Here is a 25,637-nt window from a genome sequence, read left to right as displayed (position 1 = left end):
TAAATTAATAAATACTTTAATTCCAGATATACACATTGTGGCTCAAGGACCATTCCTGGGGGCTGTCTCTATAACACAACTCTGAACAGAGTGCAGTTTAACAGGCATATCTGTCTTGAATCCTAACCAGTTTTATTTACGGAGATATTAAATCTGCTTCCCTCTTTGAACTCAAGAGTCCTGACAGCTAACTTGGATTTTTCATAAGCCTCTGGTTAAACCAGAATTTTGGGATTAATGGGCTCGCCTCCCATCAATTCCTGGAGGCCAAGAACAGGAAAACTCTACTTGGCATCCTTCCCTGGTCCTCACAGAACTCTTCTATGATGCTTGTCTGAAATGTCTTACGTTTTAGTTAGTTGTTCATCAGGACAGAAGTACAGAACTCAGTCTGATTTGTATTCAACTTCTTTTTAAAAAAGGACAAAATGGAGGTAAAGTATATTCTATACAATCAGAAATAAATATTTCAAGTAGCATGTAATTCACACAAAGCCAAATTTGGAAAATATAAGTGCTCTTACCCATATATTTAAAGACTTTATGTAAACCCTGCATTAGAAATACCTAGTAGTTACTGAGGATAGCACAGAGATTATAATACAAAAAGCATTTTGCGGGATTGTTTTGTGCTTTGTTAAAAAAAAAGTTCAGGTTATTTTTTTGAAGAGTTTTAGGAAGAGATACAGAGGAAATCCACAGAAAAAGATAGCAGAGTGATATCTATCAGGCAGATTTTGAATACTCCTTCACTGTGAGTTCTTCTCGTTTAAAATTATTTTCTGTATCACCCAGTTTCCATAGGTGAGCCTTCTTCACATTTGTATCAAAACCAATGCTGACAGTTATTTTGGTTTCACTCTCCTTTTGGCATCCTTATGTTTCTTCCGGCAGTCCTATAAAAACATATCAAGGCTTTGTTAAAAATAAATGTAAATCATTTTCAAGATGTTCTGTAACTATATAGTAAAATTTAGATTATTCAATGTCAGGATTATGGAAACCATTATGGGAGTTGTCTACAATTGAAACTGTATTTTAGTCTTCCAAAAATCTCATGATTTACTGTTACTTAACAAGCATGGCTGGAACTCCGGCCCCTAAGTCGGCTGTTCTGCAGACTGCTAACCTGCACCAGGTGTGGCCTGACCTAAACAATGCCTCTCCCTGCACTGTGAGCATTTAAATCATGGTCTCAGGTGTCATCCTTTGTGTCTTCAGGTTCACACCTTACTCTCACTCTCTTATACCAGGCAAATATTAACACAAAGATAGCACGGCATCTATTTTAGGAGACAATCAATATGGAGATACAGTTACTCACCATCCGCAAGTTGTTTGTTCTGGCCTCCCAAGAATTCCTGCTAATATTATTCCCCACTCCTCTCCAGAATAAATCAGAACCTACTATGGGAACATAAAAAAAAAAAAAAGACAAGGCAGGAGATTAATGCCTTTAAAACAGATGGTGTGTTGGGGCGCCTGGGTGACTCAGTCGGTTAAGCATCTGCCTTCGGCTCAGGTCATGATCCCAGAGTCCTGGGATCAAGCCCCGCATCGGGCTCCCTGCTCAGTGGGGAGCCTGTTTTTCCCTCTGCTCACTGATCCCCCTGCTTGTGCTTGTGCTCTCGCTTGCTCTCTCGCTCTGTGTCAAAAAAAAAAAAAATCTTAAAAAAAACCAAAACGGCATTATCAAGGGCTTCAATTCTAGTTTGCACCATTTTTTCCCCCAATTTATGTTAATTTTAAGAATATTTTGTTTTTGCGGCACCTGAATGGCTCATTAAGCGTCTGCCTTTGGCTCAGGTCATGATCCCAGGGTCATGGGACTGAGCCCCGCATTGGGCTTCCTGCTCTGCAGGAAGCCTGCTTCTCCCTCTCCCACTTCCCCTGCTTGTGTTCCCTCTCTCGCTGTCTCTCTCTGTCAAATAAATAAAAAATCTTAAAAAAAAAAAAAGAGTATTTTGTTTTTTACAAAAAGAAAATGTGGCACTGCTAGGATTTTACTGTTTATGTATCATTTACCATTATGTGTCTTGGTTTCTGTTTGTGCCAGGCTTTAAGAAAAGAGTTCACCAAGAGCCTGGACTTTCAGGGTCCTAAAAACAGGAGTTTTGCATGTCTAGCATCTTAGCAAGTCCCCATAGCAAAGAAGTCCTTGTTGATGATACTGAATGAGGGAGGGAGGGGTGGAAAGGAGCCCTCAGCCCTCCAGAACTTATTAAGCCAACCGGCATCAGTCTAACAGGGACCGCTAAACCACATGACAGGGGAAAGGATCACAATTTTTGCCAAATACTTCTTTCTTGGATGCATGTGACTCTATTGGAATGCGCAGTGGTGAGAACTGTTCTATACCATTTCCTGTTCTATACCATTTAATGAAGAAATGGACTTACCATGAAGTCTTTCATCATTCTTAGAAAAAAAGAAAAATCTAGTGGTCTCTTTCTCAGGTAATACTTCTCTAAAACAAAAGAGGAGAGAGAGAGACAGATAGACCTGGGTTAATCTCAATATTTCAGATGAAATGTTTACACTGAAAATATAACGAACTATTCCTTAAATAGATCTGCTTTATGTTTTGCTCATTTTGCCCTGATTTAAAATGACTCCACCCTCTCTTCAACATTCTTCTCTTGTATCTGAAGCTTTGGTAAAAAGGACTCTTTAAGTCTCACGCTGGTTGCTGATGGTCTCATCCCACTATTGCTATCCCATCTGCCAGTGTTTCCCGTGGGACAGCTCCAGGGTCCTCCTTCCAGACCCGGGACTTCATAACCCCCACCCAGTGCTACCCAGGTTGAAGAAGAGAAAACATGCTCCCTGTCACAAAAAAGCTCGAGAACTCTGAAGGAGCTGAATAAGAAAATTAAGTTGTCTTGTATACTTGTATCAGCATGTCTAACTCAGGCTTTACACCAAAAGAAACTGCTTACCCGGGGCTGGGCTTCCTGTCTTCCGTTTCTTCTTCGGCAACATCCTCCTCTTCGGAACTGCTATCTTGGAAACGAGGGGCTCCCTGCCAGACAACCTTCCCGGTTTTCACCGGCTCAGCTTTGTAGGTGTCTGTATTGTTGTGACAAAGGAAGGGGACAGGACTGTAGCTGAACACACTCTTCTGGTCACTTTCACCATGCATACATATCTCTACGTGTCCAGGATCTTAACCATTAATTTAAAACAGGTAGTATTGTTTTTGATTTTCAAATATTAATTGAGAGAAGGTGTCCTATTTTTTGGCATTGCCAGGGTGATGTGATAAGGAATATAGTAAGAGCATAAAAAGACATAAAAACCAAGGGTTTATAAACGGGCAACATAATTTAAAAGGAACCACCTGTGCTAGCAAGAGCTGCCTAAATAGAGCTCGATGCAGTGAGACCAGCTGCCCCTCCTGGTTATCCATCAACGAGGAAAGGAACATATATGTACACTTTCAATTCCCAAATCCTCTTTCCAGAACTGCCGAAAAGGCTGTGGACAGTGCCCCAAGTTCCCCAAGCACCGAAATCACACCTCCCAGGTTGCTGAGGGGTCTCAGTGCACATTTCAAGGCTGGTTCTCACACCTGGCTCTTGGCTGGAGGAACTACAGTGTCACACCAGCTCTGCTCAGCAGTTTGCGATAGATGCTGGTGCTCCAATGGACAACACAGCAGAGCACAGGATGCATCACTGTGTCTTACGTACACAAATTCTGAAACACTGGATCTCTGCACCTTGTGCTGGAGGACCACAGAACTGACATACTCATCTGCTAACACGTGGATGCTATGTTAACTGCTAATCTTTAATGCAGCACACATTGTGGTTAGGTGGGCACGTACTCTCCGAGATGCGGACATTCTGTTTTTTTACAGTGAACTTCCAGGAAAGCTGCACTTCCATCATGAACACCAAGTGAGGAACAGTAATCTCCCTTACCAGGGGAGACTATCACTAAGTAAAAGGCATTTAATTTTCCGCTCATGTTGGCCTTTATAGGTAAACCTCCTGAAATGGAATGCAAAATTGTATGTACTGGGTTTTTTTTTTTTTCTCCAGGTTCTGGCACGTTTCCAAGGACAAAGTCTGAAAGAACTGACGTATCGATGACATAGTGTACCTGTATAAAGCCAGGGTGGCTTATTTCCCCTTTCCCCACCAGATGGCATTGGCTTTCCACAAGTCTTGGCTCTTCTAACTGCATGCAAGGCACGAAGCTGTTTAAATAGAGGACTTACTATATACTTCCTCGTGATTATTTCCACTCAGAAGGAATGCTGCACATTACTCTCGCGCTTCCCTTCACATGGCACCTAACTAGACGTTTGCTCCCTTAAGTGCAAAAACAATCTCTTGCTGTTACAGCTCCTGGCATGTTGTTTTGGCCGTAGGATACCAAATCTCATATTGTTCATTTAGGTGGAAGAAAAAATTTCTTCAGTTAATGTTACATCGTTACACTTAATATATGCTCAATCCATTATGTTCAAGCTGCCTGAAGTGGAAACGTTAAAAAAATTTAAAAAGTACCTTCCTTTACATCTTTAGCGTCTGAATCAAAAAATGAGAATGTGAACCCGCCAGGCTGCTTGGCCCCTGTCGTCAGAGTGGCCGGGTGGTAGATGTCAACTTTCTCGCCATCATGATTCTCTCTAGAAGGTATGTCGTCTGCTGTTTCACTGGTAACTTTTGTAGTCTGAAATATTTCTTTTATGTCGGCAGCAACGCTATAATACATCTCTTTAGACACCTCAGGCAGCTTCTCGGCCTCCTCCCTTTGCTTCCTCCGTTTTGCTTTACTGCAGTGACATTTACAGACACGAACATCACAAAGAGACCATCAGTTGCCAGAGATTAGGAGAACACCACCTTAGAAAACTAATCCCATTCTTTCAACAACCAAAAGCATCTACACATAAAACTCTACTCATAAAAGCAGAACCCTGACCAATAAGCTTTTATTTTATTTTTTAAAGATTTTATTTATTTATTTGACAGAGAGAGAGACAGCGAGAGAGGGAACACAAGCAGGGGGAGTGGGAGAGGGAGAAGCAGGCTTCCCGCCGAGCAGGGATCCTGATGCGGGGCTCGATCCCAGGACCCTGGGACCAAGACCTGAGCCGAAGGCAGACGCTTAACCAACTAAGCCACCCAGGTGCCCCTGACCAATAAGCTTTTAATAAACAAAACTATGTCAAAAAGCTCCAAGTATTACACACGAATCATATCCTCTTCTATCCTCTGAGCTACATTCCAGAAATCACACGTAATATACTAGCTTTAAGTAAGAAAATCATTCAGCTGCAATAGGCCTATTACCTCACCTGCAAAAGAAACATGCTACACCAGGTAACTTCTAAGTTCTAAAATTCCGTGACTTTCACAAAACTGGTGTAAAAGAATGTAGTCATAATTCAGTTTTAGAAATGAACTGTAAATGTGCTAAGTCTACTTTGTCTTGATATGAAATGTTGATGTTACTATATACCTGTTCTGAATTTTTTTCTTTGATCTCAGACAAAAAGTTACATGGCTGTTTGCCAATACTGAATTTTAGTTATTAAAAGATTAAAATCCTTTTTCTTATCAGAGTCCACTCCACATATCATGAGTAATATTGGGCCAAAATTCTAACTGTATTACCTAAAATAATAAGTTAACAAGATATCCTGTTTATCTTATTGGGGGAGACTATTGTGAAAAGAAACTTTTTTTTTAAAAGATTTTTAGATTTATTTATTTATCTGACAGAGAGAGAGAGTACGCACAAGCAGGGGGAGCTGCAGGGAGAGGGAGAAGCAGACTCCCCGCTGAGCAAGGAGCCCAACATGGGACTTGATCCCAGGACCCCAGGATCATGACCCGGAGCAAAAGGCAGATGCTTAACCGACTGAGCCCTCCAGGCGCCCTGGAAACAAACTTTTAATACTTCATTTAAAACACCAAACTGGCTAGGATTTAAAATAGGGATGCCTACGAAACCGAGCACTATGAAAAATGGTATACTTTAGGCAGTTCCATGTGATTATCCTTGAGCCACCATGTGGTGGTTTTAAAAGCGGTCCAAAGATCCTTTGATCCTTTTTTAAGATGTGGAAGTTAATTCCCGTTCCCTAGCTCAGGTCAGACTTCCTGACCCCGTGAGGAATGCACTAAGGCAGATGAGATGGTGTGTGACTACTGAGGGTCACAGAAAGCACTGGAGCGCTCTCCTTGTGCTCTCCCCTACAGAACACCGACTCTGGGGGAAGCCAGCTGCCATACTGGGAGGGCACGCCAACAGCCAAATGGAGATGCAAGGAACTGAGGCCTCCAGCCAACAGACACGTGTGTGGGCCAACCTGCAGGTAATCTCCTGAGAGCCCCTGAGCCAGAATTACCTAGTGAAGCACTCCCAAATTCCTGACCCACAGAAACTGGGATCTAATAAATCTTTAAAGCTTCAAGCTACTGAATTTTGGGGAAGTTTTTCTACACAGCGATTCAAGACTGATGCAGATTTTGGTACTCAGATGTGGGATGCTGCTCTAACAAAAACCCAAACCGTAGGAAGGGCTACAGAGCCCAGGTAATGGGCAGGCGTCAGAAGACAGGAAGGACCGTGTCAGCAAGAGCCTGAAGGAACTGTCAGGAGGAGTCACAGAGCCACTGAGGAGGCTGCGGGTTGGCTGCAGGACGGTGAGGGAAATGCTGTTGGAACCGAGGAAAGGGATCCCTGCTCTGCCACGGCACAACGCTGAGCAGCACTGGGTCACCTCCTTTAAAGCAAAACCAGGGAAGTGCCTGCTAACAGGGTGCGAGCTAGGAAGACATCTGGGAGGGTCTGAAGGTATTTGCTGTCTGCAGTACAACATGAGCAGACACTGAAACCAGAGACATTTCTTTTCCTTTTTTTTAAAAGATTTTATCTATTTATTTTGACAGAGAGAGACACAGTGAGAGAGGGAACACAAGCAGGGGGAGAGAAGCAGGCTTCCCACTGAGCAGGGGGCCTGACGTGGGGCTTGATCCCAGGACCCTGGGATCATGACCTGAGCCGAAGGCAGACGCTTAACAACTGAGCCACCCAGGCGCCCCTGAAGACATTTCTTATAAGGAGCCAGGACTTCATGGTTTTGAAGACCCCTATTTTCTAGAAGGCAAATGACATGAAATTTAAGAAATGGCCTCTAAGCAAAGATCCAATCTAAGACACAGGAAAACACGGTCTAGAGCAGGTGTTGGTCAAGCTGGGCCCCAAAGACCAAATCCAGGCTGCTGCCTATTTATGTGTGCACTGCTGGTTAAGAGTATCTTTTATGGTTTGAGATGGTAGTAAAAATAAAAAGATGGTTTTGTGACATGAATATATTATGTGAAATGCAAACCTCAGTGTCTGGCTAATAATTTTATTAGAACACAGCCTTCCTCACTAGTTTACGTATCAGCTGTGGCTGCTTTCACAAGGCAGAGTGGAATCACTGCAACAGACAATATACTTACCTCAGTCTAAATATAAAGCAAAACCCTTTGTTAAGACCCTAGCCATAGCTCAGAAACCTCAACTGTTTGGCCAGTGAGGCTCCTAAGGACTTTACAGGTGGTGTCTCAGCAGAAGCCCACAGTCAAATGACTGGTGGCTTCTGCCTCATGGGAGTGAACCTCAAGAAGATCACAGGAGACCCACAAATATTTTAAGAGAAATATATTAGCAGAAACACCCCTTGGATTAACAGGTACATTCTACAATGACAAGGCTTTTGGATGCCCACATTTCTACAAGCAAAAAGCAAGCCGAGAAAATCACTCAGCCACAAACGCACACCACCATTCACAAAAAAGGAAGGATGATCCAGAAGGCAGAGTCAAGAACCACAGAGAATTATTACCAGGCCTGTGGTTCTAATCAAAGAAGTCCCCACATTTCCCAGTCTGGACTTCAGAGCTGCGACGGACCAGTGACCCCTGTGCCTCGTGCTTCCTTCAGGTGAACAGCAGGGCTTCCAGCAGCCATCCTGTGCTTGCCCCACCACTGTGTGTTCGCGGAGGGACAGGTGACTTGTCCTCTAGTTCACAGTTCTCGTCTGTCTCTGATCAGAAGGACTGCACTCATGGTGTTGTACTCAAGGAAGTAGGACCATTAGACCTCATTTGCCTCTAGACCTGATTTGGACGACAGCACCCCAGTTTCTGAACAGATATTGTGAAAGTGAGGCTTCTGGGCCATCGAGGGAGGGGTGAGCGTACTGTGCATGTGGCAGGAATGTAAACAATCTGGCTAGTGGGCAGTTTATGGCAGTTTTAAATATGCCCACATATTCCTCGTTACTTCTCCCTTTAAGAGGTGTTGTTTCCAAGCCACCTCCCCATATTGAAGTATATGGGTTGGACTTAGTGACTTGTTTCAAGAAAACTGAATAAGGCGGATTGTCAGTGTGTGACTTAAGACTAGGTCATAAAATATACCGTGGCCTCCTCCTTCTCTTTGGGGCCACCTGCTCTGGGCGAAGACACCATTTCCAAACAGCCTTCACCTAATTTCCTGGCACGGCAACATCTTCTGTAACTATGACACAGTCATCAAATAAAAGGTTAACATCAATCCGTTACTATTAACTAAGCTCAAGCCTCGTTCTCATTTCCCGTTTTTCCACTGTCTTTTTTGCTCCATGATCTAATTCAGTACACCACACTACCTTTACTGACTTTAACAGTAGGAAAATGAAGGCATTAAGCCAGGCAGGGTTACTGGTTGCTCCATGTACTTGCCATATTTATCAAACTGATAGTGTGACGGCGCAGGCACAGGAAACAGAGGCTCTACAACACTAGAGCAGTGTCGTGGACTGAATTGCTGCCCCCAAAAAGATACGTCCAGGCCCTAATTTCTAAAACCTGTGAACATTACCTTATTTGGAAAAGTTATGAAGTACCTTGCGAAGAAGAGATCACCCAGGATTATCTATCTATTACTCTCTATTTCTCTCAAGGTCTGAAAGAGATTAATCCCTATGATCCTGCGACAGAGAGCAGTAGCTGATTTACCTTCCCTTTGGTTTATCATCGGTCTTCCTTTCGTAAGTGGCGTGGTCATGCCTCGTTGGATCATAATGTACGACATCCCTGTGTAAACAAGACAGGAGTAAGCTGGCAGACAGAAATCAGAGCCAAATGCAAAAACTTAATAGCAAATTGTAATTCAACATCGGGACAATTCCAATTTTTTTTTTTTTAAGATTTTATTTATTTGAGAGAGAGAGAGAGAACAAGCAGGGGGGAACAGCAGGCAGAAGGAGAGGCAGGCTTCCCACCGAGCAGGGAGCCCGATGCGGGGCTCGATCCCAGGACCCTGGGGTCATGACCTGAGCGTAAGGCAGACACTTTACAGACTGAGCCACCCAGGCGCCCCAGGACAATTCCAATTTTTGAGCAAGACAAAACCACACAATCAAAGAAAACTATCAGGATCTTGTTAGAACGTCAAATTTTATAAGTTACCTAGTTGTGAGTTTCCCTGAGTCTTTTTTTTAACATTAAAAAATTAATTTACACATACTAAAATAAATACGGATAAAACTGGATCTGCATAAAATATTTTAGTGGGGAAAGCAGGGGAAAGTGAGTAAAGGTACAGAAAGGAAAACTGGGGGCTCCTGGCTGGCTGTCTGTAGAGCACGTAACTCTTGATCTCGGGGTCGTGTGTTCAAGACCCCGTTGGGTGTAGAGCTTATTTAAAAAAAAACAAAACAAACAAAACCCCTAAAAAACAAAAGAAAGGAAAATTGATCACATGTTGGTGACTAAGAAGCTGGTATACAGGGCTTTCTAAACACCAGTCTCTACAAATTATGTGTTTAAAATTTTCTGTAATGAAAAATTACATTGATAGAGTTCTACAGTTAATATTTAAACCATCTGTCCAAGCTGTTTCACTACTGAAAGCAAGGCTGCTATGACACCTAAGCACAAAAATAGAGAAAAAATTTAAAATTAGTTTCTTGAACTACGCCACTGGGTCCAAGATAAGTATGTCTGTAAGGGTCTGATACATTTTGCCAACTGCCCTCCCGAGGACGTCTAAAACGGCCTAGTTTTAAAACCGAGTTCAATAATGAAAACAGGGTGGAACGGGATGGAACATAAGCCATACCTAAATTTCTTGGCAGCTACCGATCCTTTGTGTGCAGAATTGCTCAGGGTGGTGTGCAAAACACTCTGCATGACGTTCAGGGCTTTGAGCTTCTCTGCAGCAAGTTCCTCTTCCTCTGCTGTTCTCTCGTCATTTACCTCTTAGAGGGAAAGGGCTAATTAGTAATCTTTTGGCAAACGTAGCTTGAGCAGTCTCAATCATCAAATAATCATAAAGCACCTAAACATGGGCAAAGCACACTGAAAGAGGAGAAAGAAAAGTCTAACCCTGTTTTCCTAACCTCCCTAACCCCATGACTCTCAATTCCATAGGGAATCCAGAAGTCACATGACCAACAAATGAAAAGTCCCATTTCCACCTGTAATTATGAAAGCAAAATCTACAGTTGATGGCTTTCAGTGGCAAATCAAAGTTCTTAAGGCAAAGATACACAAATGCAACAGAGCAAGATACTAATCACAAAACCACAATGATTACAGACTGATTTTTTACCACTCTAAAAATGTGACTTAAATTATCTATCAACCTAAAAATGAAAGGTAGTGAAGGATGGCAATTCTCCTGACTTAGTAACACCTTACAAGAAGTTGCTCGGCCTCTGCTTCAGTAACAAATGCTGCAGGAAGAGAGCCATGGGTCCTACACACACAGGGCATTGTGGGCCCAAATGCTGTTGTCTTCAACTACAGGAAACACAAACATCAGACAACAAAGCAGCTAGTCTGGATTACAGGCCAAAATACAGAGGCGGTCTAAGCCTGGAAGACCCCTGAACTCACTGCAGAAGACAAGCAACCAAGTCACAGATACCAGAATAAGACACTAATTTGAGTAAGTTCTCTACAGAAATACCTCAAATGTCTAAGGGTTCAAAGGAGGTAGAGAGTAGGTTCAACTGCATCAAGAAAAGCTTTATAAACCAGGTGGAGTCTAAGGCAGGAGACACCAAGTGGATCCCGTGAGGGGAGGGCCTGCCAGGTGTAGGAAACAAAATGAAGACACACACTGAAGAAAGCACAAAGCGTTTACATTAGGTTGGACCATATGAATGTGCTAACATGCAACAGCTTTCACTTTGATGTACAAGGGAAGGCTGAAGCCACAGGGAACCTAAGAACCCTAGGAAGAATGTACACGTAGAGGCAAAGGGAAAACCAGGAACCAAGAATTAGGAAGAAAACAAGAGTTATGGTGTGATGGGAGCAGAGGGAAGAAAACATCTTGAGGTGGTGAACAGGGACGAAAGCCACAGGCAGGCTGAAGAGGCTGAAGCTGGAGGAAATGCCACTGCGCTTGGTGAACAGGCATCCATGGCTGTGAGACACAGACTGAAGAGCCAGAAGTTCAGAAAGCAACCTCTGGACGTAGCACTCAATGCAGGCTATTCCACAGTTCTGTCTGCCCCTGCCTTCTCGAGGAACTGTGAGCAAGAAGCTCTGAAACACAAGTTGGTGTGGACCCTGGGGAATTTACTCTGAACACTGGTTTCCAGAAACGTACACTACACAGAATAATCACCTCAAAAAAGAGTGGCTGAGTCAGATCAGAAAGTGCATTTTCAACAAAAAGCCACTTCTTCTGAATTACCTGCAATTTACTTTTTATTTTTTTATTTTTATTTTTTTTTAAGATTTTATTTATTTGACAGAGAGACAGCGAGAGCAGGAACACAAGCAGGGGGAGTGGGAGAGGGAGAAGCAGGCTTCCTGCTGAGCAGGGAGCCCGATGTGGGACTCGATCCCAGGACTCCGGGATCATGACCTGAGCCGAAGGCAGACGCTTAACGACTGAGCCACCCAGGCACCCTGCAATTTACTTTTTAACTTCAAGTTTAGAATGCAAAAGATGGAAATGGCAACTAGAAATCTGGCAGAGTGGAAGGAATGGGTTTTTTGGGGACCTGAGGCCTAACTGTGTCCGCAGAAAGAAGGGCAGGATGAGCACTGCTGTGAGCGGGGGTAACAGGAAGTACGAATGGTGAGGCCTAAGGCTCGGGGTAGATTAACTCAGGAAAGAGAGAAAAAGGTGTGAGGATAGAGAAGTCCAGAGACGGGAGAGGCAAGCAGGGGCTTCACTTGAAGGGCCGCCCTCCAGGCCAGGCGGGAGGTGAGGGCTTTCTGGAAGGTAAGAGAATAGGTCGTGTGGAGATAGTCTGGAGCTGCTGTGAAGGAGGAAGTCCTAGAGAGCATCACTGGCTGGGAGATGCACCCGCATCGGGAGGACTCCAAGCAGAAGGGCACTCCGTGTGCACTGCTGCTCCAACACCTGCCCCGGCACGCACCCTGGAGGGAAGGCGATGCTCAACTTCTCCCCCAACCTCCCCCGCTGCACTACTGCCAGGTGTTCTCCCCTGCCCCCTGGCCAGGGACAGGACGGAGGAAGACTGTCTGTGTGGATGCTATCCTCTCCTGTCCTTTTGGGCAGCTTCAAGCTCAAGGAGGACTGTGTAAGCAGCCCAGGGGTCACAGGCCTCACAGTTCCAAGGCTTGGGGCGCAGTTTCTCCTAGACCAGATGACTTCTCAGGGCCCCCCAGCTCTGACAGCAGGACTGTTTGGACAGGGAGGTATTTACCTTCCTGTTCCTCTTCACTGTCACTTTCCAGAAATCGGGAGTCCATGCGGAATCTGTCGTCAGTGCCAAAGTGAGACTGCAAGTCCAGGAGCTACACAGACACATGGACAGCTGGGAGCCATGTCCCAAGACCACGCTCCCACAGAAGACCCTCCAAGCGCACCTCCTTCACCCTGGAATTCACTACATTAGTGTTTGCATAACCTCACCGACCCATGAACCATCCAAATAAGCCTGTACTTACCCGGATGGAAACACCATGTCAGCAACAAGGACATGTTGTAGGTGGGATTATTTTCAGTCTTCACTAACCTTCTGCCCAGCTCTGCCCTCAAACTGAGGTTTAATTCTGAACCTGTGACTGTCGTCTTCGGAGCCAGCTTCTTCATCTTCACTGCTGTCAAAGAGCCTTCCAGATGCTCTGCTCACGGACTCCTGGAACGCAGATGCACACAGAAGTGCTTATTAACAACGGAGGCGATCTGCAATCCCTTCTTTACAGTCTTCCTCTCACAGTGAAGACCCAGAAACCCAGCTGCATCTCCCAGGACTTGGGTCACTTATCTGGAGGCTCCCTGTGCAGTCCGCATTGGGGGAGGGGTGCAGTTACTACAGAGGACACTTTCTGCAGGGTTGCACTAGTACTGATGCCTCCTGACAGATGATGTGGAGGACAGATTCATGTGGGGGAAAATCTCCAAGGTCCCTGGTATCGGTATGTGTGGTGGTCGGGGGTGCCGGGGGGCTCACTGTGGTTCAGGAGGACTTGGTGTTGAACGTGGCAGTTGTCGGAGGTCTTGGTATGCAGGAGGCAGAAATGGAGCTGCGAGAGTGGCGGAAAGCCCGCATGGACTTCCCGAGCTACTTACCTTCAGGGGTTCCTCTCCCATGTGGTTTTGCTCCTCTGTCTCGCTGTCAGAGCCAAAGATGAGGTGTGTTGGCTTGCCCTCTGGACGACCATCCTAGAGCAGTTGACAAAGGCACCACACCTTAAGACAGCCCCTTCTCATCCCTTAGAGTGAACGCCACCATCCACGTCTTTCCCGAGATGCAAACTTAAGACTTCTTCCTCTCCATGTGCAGTTGGTCCCCAAGTTCCAGGTGTGGACCCTGCTGCTATCTTTTAAGTCTATTCCCACTGTCACTACCTTAGTTCTGGCTAATTACCTCCCAAAGACTCCCTGGTTCCAGATTTCCCAATTTGACCTGTTGTTTGTCATGGCCTAAACAATCTTTCCCAGCTCCAAGGCTGGTAAATGTTTTCTGTAAAGGACCGGAGAGTAAATATTTTAGGTTTTGCAAGCTATATATAATCTTGGTTCTTCTTTTTAAAAACCCTTTATAAATGTAAAAACGTTCTTCGCTTGAAGGCTGTACCAAAATGGGCCATAGGCTGGATGGCTTGTGAGCCTCAGTGCGCAGATTCCTGTTCCATCACATACACAGCACATCTTCGCCCCTTTCCTTTCCACAGTCACAGAATAAAGTCCAACCTCCACAGCCTTCCCACCACTTGCCCTGCTCCTCTCTCGAGCATCCGCATCGGCCGTACATCTGTTACACTGACTGCAAACTGCTCCCCTCCCATGCGATGCCTTTCCTCTCCCTTCCCGCCCTCCTGCCTCTGCCCAACCGGTTCACACTGATCCTTCTACCTTAGACTCCATTCAGGCTGAGGAAGCCCCCTGCCTTTCCTCCCGGCTGGCTTGCTGGGGTGCATGAGCACTCTTCTCTCTGGGCCCTGTGCCCACCACACTGTAAGCCAACGACCACCATAGGCAGGGACCACGATCCTCATCCCGGAAGTCTGGCACTAACTGTGAAGGCCTGGGACTTCACAGACGCTTACAGTTGTTGAAGGAGTGAATAAAGTCAATATTGTGAATCTTAGTGAGATTAAATCACTGGTGACTTATTTGCAAATTCAGACACATTAGGACACGTCACTAAACTATGCCAGTTATAGCTTCCAAAGGAAAAGAAATCATGAGGAAAACTTTAGGTTAAAACAAGTAAGAATGTTTTCAGTAAACAGTTTAAGCTCAATTCCTCTGGTATATACTAAAGATGTAAGGCAACAAAAGCTTCTAACTCAAGGGACACAGCATGAAACGGGTGGGTGCTGGGACAAAGAGTTTGGGGGGGCACGCCGACCTTCACGGGAAGGAAGGGTGGCCTCGTGGTGCCCAGACTGGGAGAGCACTCACCAAGTCTGCCAGGGCGTTATGAACCAGCTTCTTCCGCACTTCCTTTGCTTTCTGCCTTGCGTCCAAGGCTGCCAAACGCTTCTGATTGTCTTCAGCATGCTTCTCCTTAGTGTGAACATCGGACCAACTGTTCACAGAAAGTGGGAAGTTGGTGTTGCTTCCCTGAGCATCTCTGCCGGAGGAGCCCTCTGGTGCTTTCCCAGGCACCGGGTGGCTGCTCTGTCCAGAGCCCTCTCCGGTCTCCCCCGTCCTGCGGCCGCAGCCTTCATCAAAGTCTACCTTGGGGGTCTTTGCACCAAGACTTAAATATTTATCTTTTAATGGCAAAAGACTAGAAATAGGATTCCTAACTCCCTCTTCCAAACTGCTAGGGGACACCATCTTGTGATCCTGGCTCTGGAAAGTAGAACGTCTCTTTCGAGGTTGAGTTTGGTCTGGGTCATTTGTCTTCTTTGCATGTTGGAGAGGAGTTAGTTTGCTTGATGGGGACCCCTTCTCCATGGACATGCTACTGGGATCAAGTTTCAAGGAATTCTGACCTTTATTTATATTGTCAGAAGCAACAATCTCTTTCAAGGGTTTTTTTATTGATTCCTTTCCATAGAGACAGCCTACTCCCTTAAAAGCCTGGAATTTTGGCTTTAAGTTGTTTCCCTTCGGTTTCTGTTTTCCACAGGTGTTCTCTTCTCCTTCTAAAAGGGCAGCCACAATGTCCTCGGGACAGATACATGGCTGGGCTGCTCTGTGCGGGCCACCCGGAGTCCTGTCACACTTGGTGGTGGTCTCCTGGCCACTGCTCTCGGGATCTTCTTCTGAAGCCTGCAGGACGCCGCCAGCCAACTGTTCCAGACCAGCTAAGGTGAGCCGCACACAGGGGCAGTTTTCCATCATGGAATCGTAGTCCTCATCTCCCGAAGGCTCTGCAGATTCTGAAGCAGAACCTGCCTCTTCCCTGCTGCTGTAGTGGGCTGTAACCCTGGGACTGATGGCTTGCTCTGGGTTGGTCTTTCTTTTTTTCGAAGACATTTTCTTGTGTGCAGACTTTTCCATTTGTGAAAACTCTGCATTGTTTTTGACCTCACTGGTCTTTTTCTTTGCTGTGATGATCTCATCTGTATCTCCTGAATCATAGTTGCAGTCGTTTCCCATGGCATTACCATTCCCATCCCGGCAGGAGACATTACTGACACCTAATGCTGTTACAGAACGCAGCTTATGAACACCTGACGTGAAGTCCCCCCGTACGACTTCAAAGGGCTCATTTACAGAGTCACCCACTGAGGACCACGTACTTTTCCCCAGGCTTTCCTCTCTTGCGATCAGTAATTGCATCTCTTCTTCAGACATGTGATTTCTGTGCCTGGTAATTCCTGTGCCAGAAGTCTGAACACACACACTGTTAAGTTTCTGGCTATGAGGAGCAGGGACACAGGGTAACTGAGCAGGAATGGGCTTACAGGATGCTTCCTGTGCCACCTCTTGTTGTGTGGGATACAGACTGCCCGGGACCATGCGGGGTCTTGCTCTCACAGCTGGAAAAGCAGCAGACGCCTCGTCCTTTTGTGCTTTGATCATCTCCTGGGGGGTGCTGTGAACAGCACAGAACTCCCCTCGTCGCTTCTTACTCATAGGGTCATCCCCTCCTTCCAGTTCCCAGGTAAGGCTGGACACAGGGGTGGCATGAGTGACATCCTCTGCGATCTTCTTTAAGTTGTGGCAGTATTTTGATGGGTCATACTTCATGATGTTACCAGAGTCAAGGAACAAAACAGAGGCACTAGGTTTTAGGAAAACCTATCAATGTGGTAAAGCACAAGGAGTACTGTTTGACCTCGAGCAGTTCACTTACTCGGCCTACCCTCCATTTCCCATCAAACACAAAGAGCACTTCGCTGGGTGACCTCAGGATCTGTGGCACTGGCATGTTCAGAGTTAAAACAGCACCATCACGGTTAACTGGCAGAACAGCAAACCCATACAGGTTCTATTCTAGGTACACGGGCCACATGCAGTTTTCTGTAAATCTGAGTTGATACTGTAAAGCAGAGTACAGAGGGGCACCCTGCAGGGCACAGCTGGATGCTGCATGTCCTTTACTCCCACTGCTTTTGGCCATTCCTGCCTCCTCAGTCCTGGTGCACCCTAGCTCGGGTTCTCCCAGCCCAGTAACATCCATTCCACACTCTGCTCACTCTCTGCATCTTGTAGGTCTTTATTAGGAAGCTAATAATTCTTTCCTAGGCCTGTTTTGTTGCTGACATTGTCCAGAAAAAGTCTAGTTAATGTCAAAGTGCTGTGACGACAGCTAGCATTTGCTGGTTTCCTAACACATATGAATAGGCAAGTGTAAGTTGCTTTCAGTGGTCACTCCTGAAAAGTCCTTCTAGGACTTTTAGTTAAGAACTAAATTAGCGTCTGGTAACTACTGAATGTGAGCCAAAAACGTGAGATGTGCCAAGCGCTGTCTGTTGTCAGCTTCACACTGTCCTTCAACCTCCTCCTCTTTGCTGTTGGTGGCTGCCACAGAGGGAAGGCTGAGAGGAAGTGAGCTTTCACGGATGTTAGCACCATTGGCGGGAGAGCAGAAGCAGGTGTGGCCAGTTCTCCAGGGGCCCCAGGGCACAGTAGCCTTGAGCAATGAAGACACCCCCCCACCTCTGCTTTTCTAGCCCCAGGGTGGTAGCGGTCTGCTGCAGTTATTAATCTCGGACCACCTGACCATCAGCTGCATGCTCCCCCAGCACTTGCTGAATTCAACTGTTTGTACTGCATCCCCTCGGGAACACCTGGAGCTGCTTCTGTTTCCTTGACTGGCACACAGGGTTACAGCTTGCCCACAAGTCCACCATGCTGGGACTTCAAGGTCTCAGACAATCTGACTTCATTTCCTCAAGGGAACAGGCCTCCATGTTTGCTTGTCCAGGATGCACACTACTTCTCCACCCACCATTCTCCTGCCCATCTACATATTCCTACCTACTGCTTTCCTCCTGCCTGGTCTTCTTCCCACCACCTTCTACCAACGTAAACCATGCCCCACCTCCTCCAGCACCTTCTTCAACCACAGCAGAGCCCCCTTGCCCTTCTTCAGCACCTTAGGCAATGGCTTTGAATCCATGTCAATCAAGACGGGGGATGTAAAAGTTAATCAGTACAAGTGCTTCTCTGACAAGTGTCACTTTTGTCACTCACTGGTAAAAAGCCTCCTCACAGTCTCATGAACCTCTCATTGTTTCACACGTGGAAGCAAGTAGGTCATACCTTGCCTAGAAATGGAGAACATAACATTTAAGCATCTAAGATTTACTGACAGAGGCAGGGAAATTCTAGTGGGATGAAGTGAACTTCTGCAAGTATCCATCACTGTGGTAAATAATAGTTACTCTGAAAGGCCAAACTGCAAAGGATATTTTACGTTTATGTTGATTCTTTAGGTGAAGGACAGGTAATACTCTTCCAAATTTACTCACAACCCAATTCTAAAAGAAAAAAAAAGAATACATTCACTATGTATGTCACAAATGGAAAAGAATAACCACATTGCATAAACACAACTTTAAAAAATCAAACTCATAGTGGGCCATGTTACTGTTGGGTTTTGTTTTGTTTTTTAAAGATTTTATTTATTTATTTGACAGAGAGAGACACAGCGAGAGAGGGAACACGAGCAGGGGGAGTGGGAGAGGGAGAAGCAGGCTTCCAGCGGAGCAGGGAGCCCAATGCGGGGCTCAATCCCAGGACCCTGGGATCATGACCTGAGCCGAAGGCAGATGCTCAACAACTGAGCCACCCAGGCACCCCATGTTGGGTTTTGTTTTTGATGATGAAACAGGAGTTCATAAAAACAGCGTGTAAGGAAAGAAAAAAGAAGGACAAGTGGGGCAGCTATCAGTCCCATATAAATCATGTAGGGCACTAACAAAAACACTCATCATTAAAAAGGCAAAGTTGGGACCAGCCTGTATGCCTCACCACCAATGTCGCTTGGGAGACCCACCTCCATTTGGGTTTTGATTTCTTCCTGTAAAATGAGGGGGCACTGTGCGTACCCAAGACTTGTAAATGCACTGTGAAAACCATAAAGCACTGCCTATGTTAAGTGCTTCAAAGCAAGGGAAAAAGCAACTGCTCTCGATATGGCACCCATGATTCCCCAGTCTCAGGACTCAGTTCCTGGGCTACTCAGGCTGCCAGAGAGACTCACCTTGTGACCTGGTACTTCTGTCCCTGGCACAGCTTTCACATGGAAATCCACCACTCCCATCTTTTCCAAAAAGCTGGTGTTGCCTATTGTTGATTTTTCTTTCTTTGCTTTTGCTTCTTCTCTCTCCTGGGCCAATCTGAATAAAAAAAATATAAATAAGAGTTAAAATAACCAACCACACTATTAAGTGTTTTGTTTTTAATACCATAAAGCTCCTGACTTTATAGTGATCATTTAGGACCTCTCAATTTTCTCCAGCTTACTTTTAGCATTTTTTCCATCCTCAATCCCTTCACTCTTCATGAAGAAGAGGTGTCTTTGAGAGCCCAATCTGCCAATCTGATTATTTCTACCCTCTTAATGAAGAGAATGCAGAATGCCATCACAACCTTCCAATTCAAACTCCCCCACCTTATTCAGGCCTGGACAGCTGCACTGACCAGTCCTCAGGGGCCTCTTTGCCTCTGGTCTGTCTCTTTTACATTCCACTTCCCAGAATGATGGTCAGAATCAAGTTCCTCAGGCATGCCTGCACAGACACTCCAAAGTATCAGCACAGCATGCCCACCCTGCTCAGGACCGGGTCTCCAGTTCCTGCACAGAGTAGGCACTGAATTGCTACGGAATAAAGTCCCATCACTATCCTGTTCACAGAGGCCCTGAGCTGAAGAACAAAGTCAGAGTCTCATCAGACCACTCCTTCAAAATATGCCTTCAGTAGGCTGCTTGCCACTTGTTTCAGACCTTGCCATTTCCTGGGCCTAGAACAATCTAACCAACCCTCCCGGCTGCTCCACCTGTACATCCCTAAACTATTTCCCATTTAGAAAGCTCCCAAACCCATATAATCTTTTCTCCCTGACAATAATACCTTGCAGGATCTTAAAATGCTCTAATGGTTATTACACTGTCTTGTTCTTAAATCACTTGCATAATTAATCTCAGGCCTCTCATACAGGGACTTCCTATTATCTTCATGTCTTTATATGACTCTAGCATCAACAGCCAAAATCAACATAAGCAATTTGCTAGTGTCTATTAAAACGTTAAATGTACATAACCTATGATAAAACAACTTTCCTGTGGACATAAACCCAAGGAACCCATGGACTATGCAGGAGTCATTCTCAAGGATCAGGTATTATGAGAAGTGGAAATAGTCTAAATGTCCATCATCACAGGGGGATAACCAAATACCTTGTGGTATAGCTATTTTCGGAAACAGTACTAAACAATCATTACAAAAAAGGGGGAAGATCTACATCCCCACAGAAGGTTGTGTTTACAAAGATGAGATAGGTATATATTTTTTAAGTTATAACACATGTTGGGGGTGCCTGGGTGGCTCAGTTGGTTAAGCGTCTGCCTTCGGGCTCAAGTCATGATCCTGAGACCCTGGGATGAAGCCCCTGCTCCCTGCCAAGCCTGCTTCTCCCTTTCCCTCTGCTGCTCCCCTTGCTTGTGAGCTCTCTCTGTCAAATACATAAAGAAAATCTTAAAAAAAAAAAAAAACATGTAAATGCATTGCATTATCTTTTTTGGTGGGTCTGGGGTTGTGGGGAGTCACAGTTGAAAGGGATTTTGCTCTTTTTTTTTAAAGAAAAGTAATTTTATTTTTAAATTTTATTTATTTATTTGAGAGAGAGAGAATGAGAGCGAGCACATGGGAGGGGGAGGGTTAGAGGAAGAAGTAGACTTCCCAGTGAGCAGGGAGCCCGATGTGGGACTTGATCCCAGGACTCCAGGATCATGACCTGAGCCGAAGGCAGTCGTTTAACCAACTGAGCCACCCAGGCGCCCCTGGTTTTAGCTCTATTTGTAATGTTTGAGTTTGCCAAGTATATAATAACATATTACTTGAGAGTTTCAATCAATTAAGTGAATATATAAAACCAATTACAATAGAACGAAATAGAGTTTAAATCCATGCAGAACAAATCTTACCTGTGCAAAAAACTTTCTTTTGCTAGCTGAATTTGTAGTGTTCCACCTTTCCATTTTGTTTTATTTAAAACAGACATACCTGTAAAGTAAAGAATTATTACTCAAATACACGGCAATGCAAAAATATATGGCAGCACGTGCTTTTTCTAATTAGTACCAAGAAAAGTACATGTTTTTCAAAAAGAGACACAGAATAAAAAAACCACGACCTGGGGAGAAAAGGCCTCGCTCCTGGTCTCAGCTGAGCCACCCACCCCAGGAGTCCTTAAGCTCCCTATCGTCCAGCGCTCCTAGAAGAACTGAATGAAGCAAACGTGTAAAATGTAAAGCGAAATTTATCATTCCTCCACAAAGCGATACCAGAAACCTCTGGTGAATGACTGACATTTATTTAACATTTTATTGTTATCTCCCACACTAAAACTATAAAACGTGAATGTAATTTCAGAAGGTGAATCAGAGGATGATGAAATCCTGTAGATCTTTCATTTATCACCCCACAGTAATTATCACTGTGTAACTTGCAAATAAATTAGCTGCAGATAACTAAACTGTGTTTCAACTCCTACGCCCCAGACGCTGATTTTTTTCAATAGCTGCTATCAGCTTTGTTAGTAATAACCACAAGCAGAATTTCTATATGGTCGCTACTATACTAAGTACAAACGTATTACTCAATTTTACCTTTGCAGTGATATCATGAGGTCAACATTATCTTTGTTATATACCAGATAAGTAAACTGGGGCTTCTAGTTTAAACAACTTGTTACAGGTCACAGCAGAGCTGATGTGCTCTTAATCACCACTTATTTCTCACTGAATGAGAGGACAGATTAATTTTTTTTCCAATGAGAACATAGAAGGCTGATGGACCTCTTTCTCCATTAGCATGTTCTCTTTTCAGTGTCTTAATTTCTCACTCTAGTAACTCGCACACATTCTTGCATCAGTGGCTGCACCAATTATCTCCCCCTCTTTCTTTGTTGAAGGCCAGTCTGCCCTCAGCTCTAATAAACTTACTGATAGAGATTTCATAATTTTAAGGATTTGGTCTTATAAGGGCATACTGTGAAGCCCTAATGGTGCTTAATGACAAGAATTAGCTGCCTCAGAAATGAACACACCAGGGAGGGGGAGTATGGCATAATATCCAATGGGCTATATGTTAACAGGCAGTTTCTATTAACATGTGTTCTTTTGTCCAAAATATTTGAGAATCCATTTTTGAGCAATGTGCTGCCATATGTCTGCTTACACCAAATGGGATGGACCAAAACCTGCTGAATTGTAGGGTGTTGGAGTTCTCTCAACCATGGCTATTTTTCTGGATGTTTTGCAAGTGGCTGTTAAGGTTTAGATTTAGAACGAAAGTTATTCCAAGTTACACAGTGACATGAAATGGCAAATAGAATAGAAAGCATATAGAAAGCAAATAGAAAACAAATCTTACATTTGTTCAGATCTGCTTCTGCTACTCTGATGTTGATATATGCAAAGACTTTCTGTGGGTTTCCTAAAAGAAAAAAAAATTATTTCAACTTTTACCCAGAGAACAATGTAAAAATGATCAAGTTTCTAAATTTAAAAAATGACTCTTAGAATCTTACTCTTTCAAAGAAAAATCTTGTTTAGTTTTTATTGGATACAAAGATTGCATTTTTCTAAGCAGGTTTATAAAAATATTCCAAAAGAAATTAAGCCATCAGTTAAAGAAGTGTTTCAATTGTTGTATGTTAGTAATATTCTATCTAACAGGACACCTAGTAAATATTAGAATTCTAGCTTTGGAAATTAAAAGTTGCATGTTTCAGAAAGCGGATGTTTTGGAATTTAGAATGTCTTTTAATTTCAGAAATGTAATTCTGGTCAGGTTCCACATTTTACATAACACCTTCAAGGCATAGGGCAGGGGTTTGGCACACACAGACTAGTATCTTGTGATGAAACACGTATCACTTTCAGCGTTAGGGCTAACATTAACTCTGGGGTTCCACTATATTGTGATACTTGATGTAAATTTTATCTGCCTTTAACGACCCACGAAGGCCTATAAACTCACCTTGGTCATCTTTTCGTGTGATGATCTCCACATCAGAAACTTCTCCAAATCTGCTGAACTGGTTTTGTAGGTCTGCCTTGGAAATGTTCTGACCAAGGCCACCCACAAATAGGCGCTTCACTTCTCTGTCGGCTTTCATGAAGGCTGCGCATACACTCAGTGTGTTCTAGTGAGAAAAACAATTTTCTATTAAGAGTTCCTTCCCTTGGTTCTTCTCATATCTGAAAAAAGCCCCTCAACTCCTTTCCCTGCACCTTCTACGTCAAATTGTTGGCCTGGACCTGTGTTTCATTTCCTATTGCATTACCTCCAAATTTTATCTCTGGAGACTCTGCTCAAGCCCTAAATCCACGTTTTCCACAAACGCACTTTGGGACAGCACCTCTACGCACATACAGACACAGGTACGGCAAATTCTTTCCTTCTACATGACCACAATATTATACTCTACCCCCCTCTTATTTATTTATGCATATTTTAGGTGTTTTTCCTTTATTCATCCACACATTCATTTATTCACTTTAACAAAAGCTGACAGGAATGGGGTGTGGCCGGTTAACGTGCTAAAGACAGCTCTCATTCCGGAGCTCCTCGGAGTCCTCGGACATGTGCACAGATGCTACAGTTACAACGCTATGTGACAACACAAGCCTCTGCAAAGTGCTGTCCAGTCACGGCGAGAGCAACTGATACCGCAGCTAATACAGGCTTTTTTCCACCACGTGCCAGCGTTGCAGGAGGCAGTTTGCAAGCCTCTCGTGTTCGGATGAGCAGGGGGGTGAAGGCACCCTCCCAACGGCATTCGGAGAACCAGTGGTGAAGCCACGACTATGAACAGACCCAGTCCCGGAATCTGTAATGGTAACACCAGGGAACTTGCTGGATTAGGGCCGCCTCAGGAAAACTCTTCCCGAGTTACTGAGATTTAAGGCCCATCATGAGACAGGCGCTCAGCTCGGACCCTGCCCTTCCCCGAGAACGGACAGGCCCTCCCACGCGCGACCTGAACACAGCGCCCAGCAGCCCAAGCAGGGCTGGTGCTCCGGGCGTGAGCCACGGCTCCGTCTCTCTGGTAGCCTCCCCAGTCCCCAGCCTTCTTCCTCCTGAACACCCAAAGGCTGCCAAACGACCCCGTCACTTCCTATGCCCCAAACCCACTCCTCACCACGTCGTCTTCGGTACCCGGCGCCGCCCAGGTCCCTACTTCCGGTCACGTGGCCCAACAGGAGGGCTCTGTCTCCCTTCCTACTGGATTTCCAATCCAGCCTCCTAAGGTTCCGTGACCATACTCCGTTCCCGAGTTCTCTTCGTTTGGTTTGCGGTCCTCTGGAGTACGGCGAAGCCTCCGTCATCCTGCCCTCAATGCGCAAAGGACTCAAAACCGGGACTCCCTAATCCGTACGAAAGACGATCAGAGCCTCCGGTTCTTTGACTCCTGGACAAAAGGGCGGAAGTGACCGAACGGACAGAAAAGACAGAGGCTCCTGGTCGCGTGGTCCCGGAACCGCCTCTCCGGTGACGTACTCGCCCGGTGGATCCAAGGTCCACTGGAGCGGGGTGGGCTGCCGCGCCCTGGGGCTTCGGGTTGGAGCCAGCCAACTCTCTCGGAGCGCAGGGACCGCTGGGGGCCGGCTGGGGCCAGGACCGCAGCGACGGCCTCAGCCCGGGACAGTGCGCGCGGGCGCGGGTGGCACGCGCGGGGGTCCCACTCCCCCGCCTCCCCCGCCGAGTTCCCGGATGGTCTGCGCCAGCAGCGCGCGAGGCTTGAAGTGCCCGGCGAGGCGCGCACCGCTCAGGTCGCTGCTCGTTCGCGCGGGGCCATGGACGCTCAACTGGCGGAGGTCCGCGCCTTGGAGGCTGAGATCGCTGCCCTGCGGCGGGCGTGCGAGGAACCGCGGGCGGCGGGGGAAGACAGTTGGCGAGCGCAGTACGTGCTCCCGCGGTCCCTGGGGGCGGGGGAAGGGCGCCGCCGGCCGCGCGCTCCCCCACGTCTCCCGGGCGCCGAGGGCTCCGCTGTCCACGCCTGGCCCCGCCGCAGCCAAGTGTCGGGCTGGCGGAGGAGAGCGGAAGTCTTCGCAGGCTCCGGGGCGGGCGGCTGTGCGGCTTCCTGGCGTGTGTCGCTGCGGGCCCCCTGAGGGGGGCAGTTGACACTGACAGTGGGGCTCCTTTTGAGAAATAACCGAGGATGGAAATGTGCAGGAGACGGGGAGCGCTGCGCGGGCGGTCAAGGGAGCTCGCGGGTGTGGGGGGGGAGCGCCCCTAGGTGTGGGGGGCGTCCGCGGGGGTGTGTGTGGGGGGCGGGAGCGTCCGCTGTGTGTGTGGGGGAGCGCCTGTAGGTACGTGGGGGGGAGCGCCCGCGGGTGTGTGTGTGTGGGGAGAGCCTGTAGGTACGTGGGGGGCAGCGTCCGCGGGTGTGTGTGTGTGGGGCGGGAGCGTCCGCGGGTGTGTGTGTGGGGGGGAGCGCCCGCGGGTGTGTGTGTGTGTGTGGGAGCGCCTGTAGGTACGTGGGGGGGAGCGCCCGCGGGTGTGTGTGTG

At 46.1% G+C, this 25,637-nt stretch overlaps 2 protein-coding genes across 5 annotated transcripts in view; one reads left to right on the top strand and one right to left on the bottom strand.

The window, feature by feature from the left end:
• NOL8 (nucleolar protein 8) lies at positions 1-24,412 on the bottom strand. Of its 3 annotated transcripts, XM_073878256.1 has the most exons (18): positions 24,268-24,285; positions 23,832-23,955; positions 23,103-23,271; positions 22,494-22,556; positions 21,044-21,122; positions 19,100-19,235; positions 18,306-18,374; positions 14,896-16,641; positions 13,558-13,650; positions 13,001-13,123; positions 12,689-12,779; positions 10,117-10,255; positions 9,012-9,089; positions 4,518-4,786; positions 2,940-3,069; positions 2,400-2,467; positions 1,325-1,407; positions 1-896 (listed from the first exon to the last, which is right to left on the bottom strand). In XM_073878256.1, the coding sequence occupies exons 3-18, from the start codon at positions 23,239-23,241 to the stop codon at positions 846-848; spliced, it is 3,357 nt and encodes a 1,118-aa protein (XP_073734357.1). In that variant the 5' UTR covers positions 23,242-23,271; positions 23,832-23,955; positions 24,268-24,285; the 3' UTR covers positions 1-845. The 3 variants fall into 3 exon arrangements, with proteins under 3 accessions (XP_073734357.1, XP_025747515.1, XP_025747518.1); XM_025891730.2 differs by lacking the exon at positions 23,832-23,955 and having other exon boundaries at positions 23,103-23,268; positions 24,268-24,412; XM_025891733.2 differs by lacking the exons at positions 23,832-23,955; positions 24,268-24,285 and having other exon boundaries at positions 1,325-1,404; positions 23,103-23,268.
• A 198-nt stretch (positions 24,413-24,610) lies between these two features.
• CENPP (centromere protein P) overlaps positions 24,611-25,637 on the top strand; it is a 229,887-nt gene continuing 228,860 nt past the window's right edge. The window contains exon 1 of one of the 2 annotated variants that reach the window (XM_073878250.1): positions 24,611-25,029. In XM_073878250.1, the coding sequence (XP_073734351.1) occupies positions 24,923-25,029 (107 nt within the window). In that variant the 5' untranslated portion in view covers positions 24,611-24,922. The remainder of the gene's footprint in view (positions 25,030-25,637) is intronic. The other variant, XM_025891820.2, reaches the window with a different exon arrangement.

This window comes from Callorhinus ursinus, unplaced genomic scaffold (genome assembly GCF_003265705.2).
Source record: "Callorhinus ursinus isolate GAN/ISIS: 27379988/994484 unplaced genomic scaffold, GSC_fseal_2.0 scaffold28, whole genome shotgun sequence".
Lineage (NCBI taxonomy): Eukaryota > Metazoa > Chordata > Mammalia > Carnivora > Otariidae > Callorhinus > Callorhinus ursinus.
The sequence above is the reverse complement of the archived record's forward strand: the minus strand, read 5'-3'. Positions and strand labels throughout refer to the sequence as shown.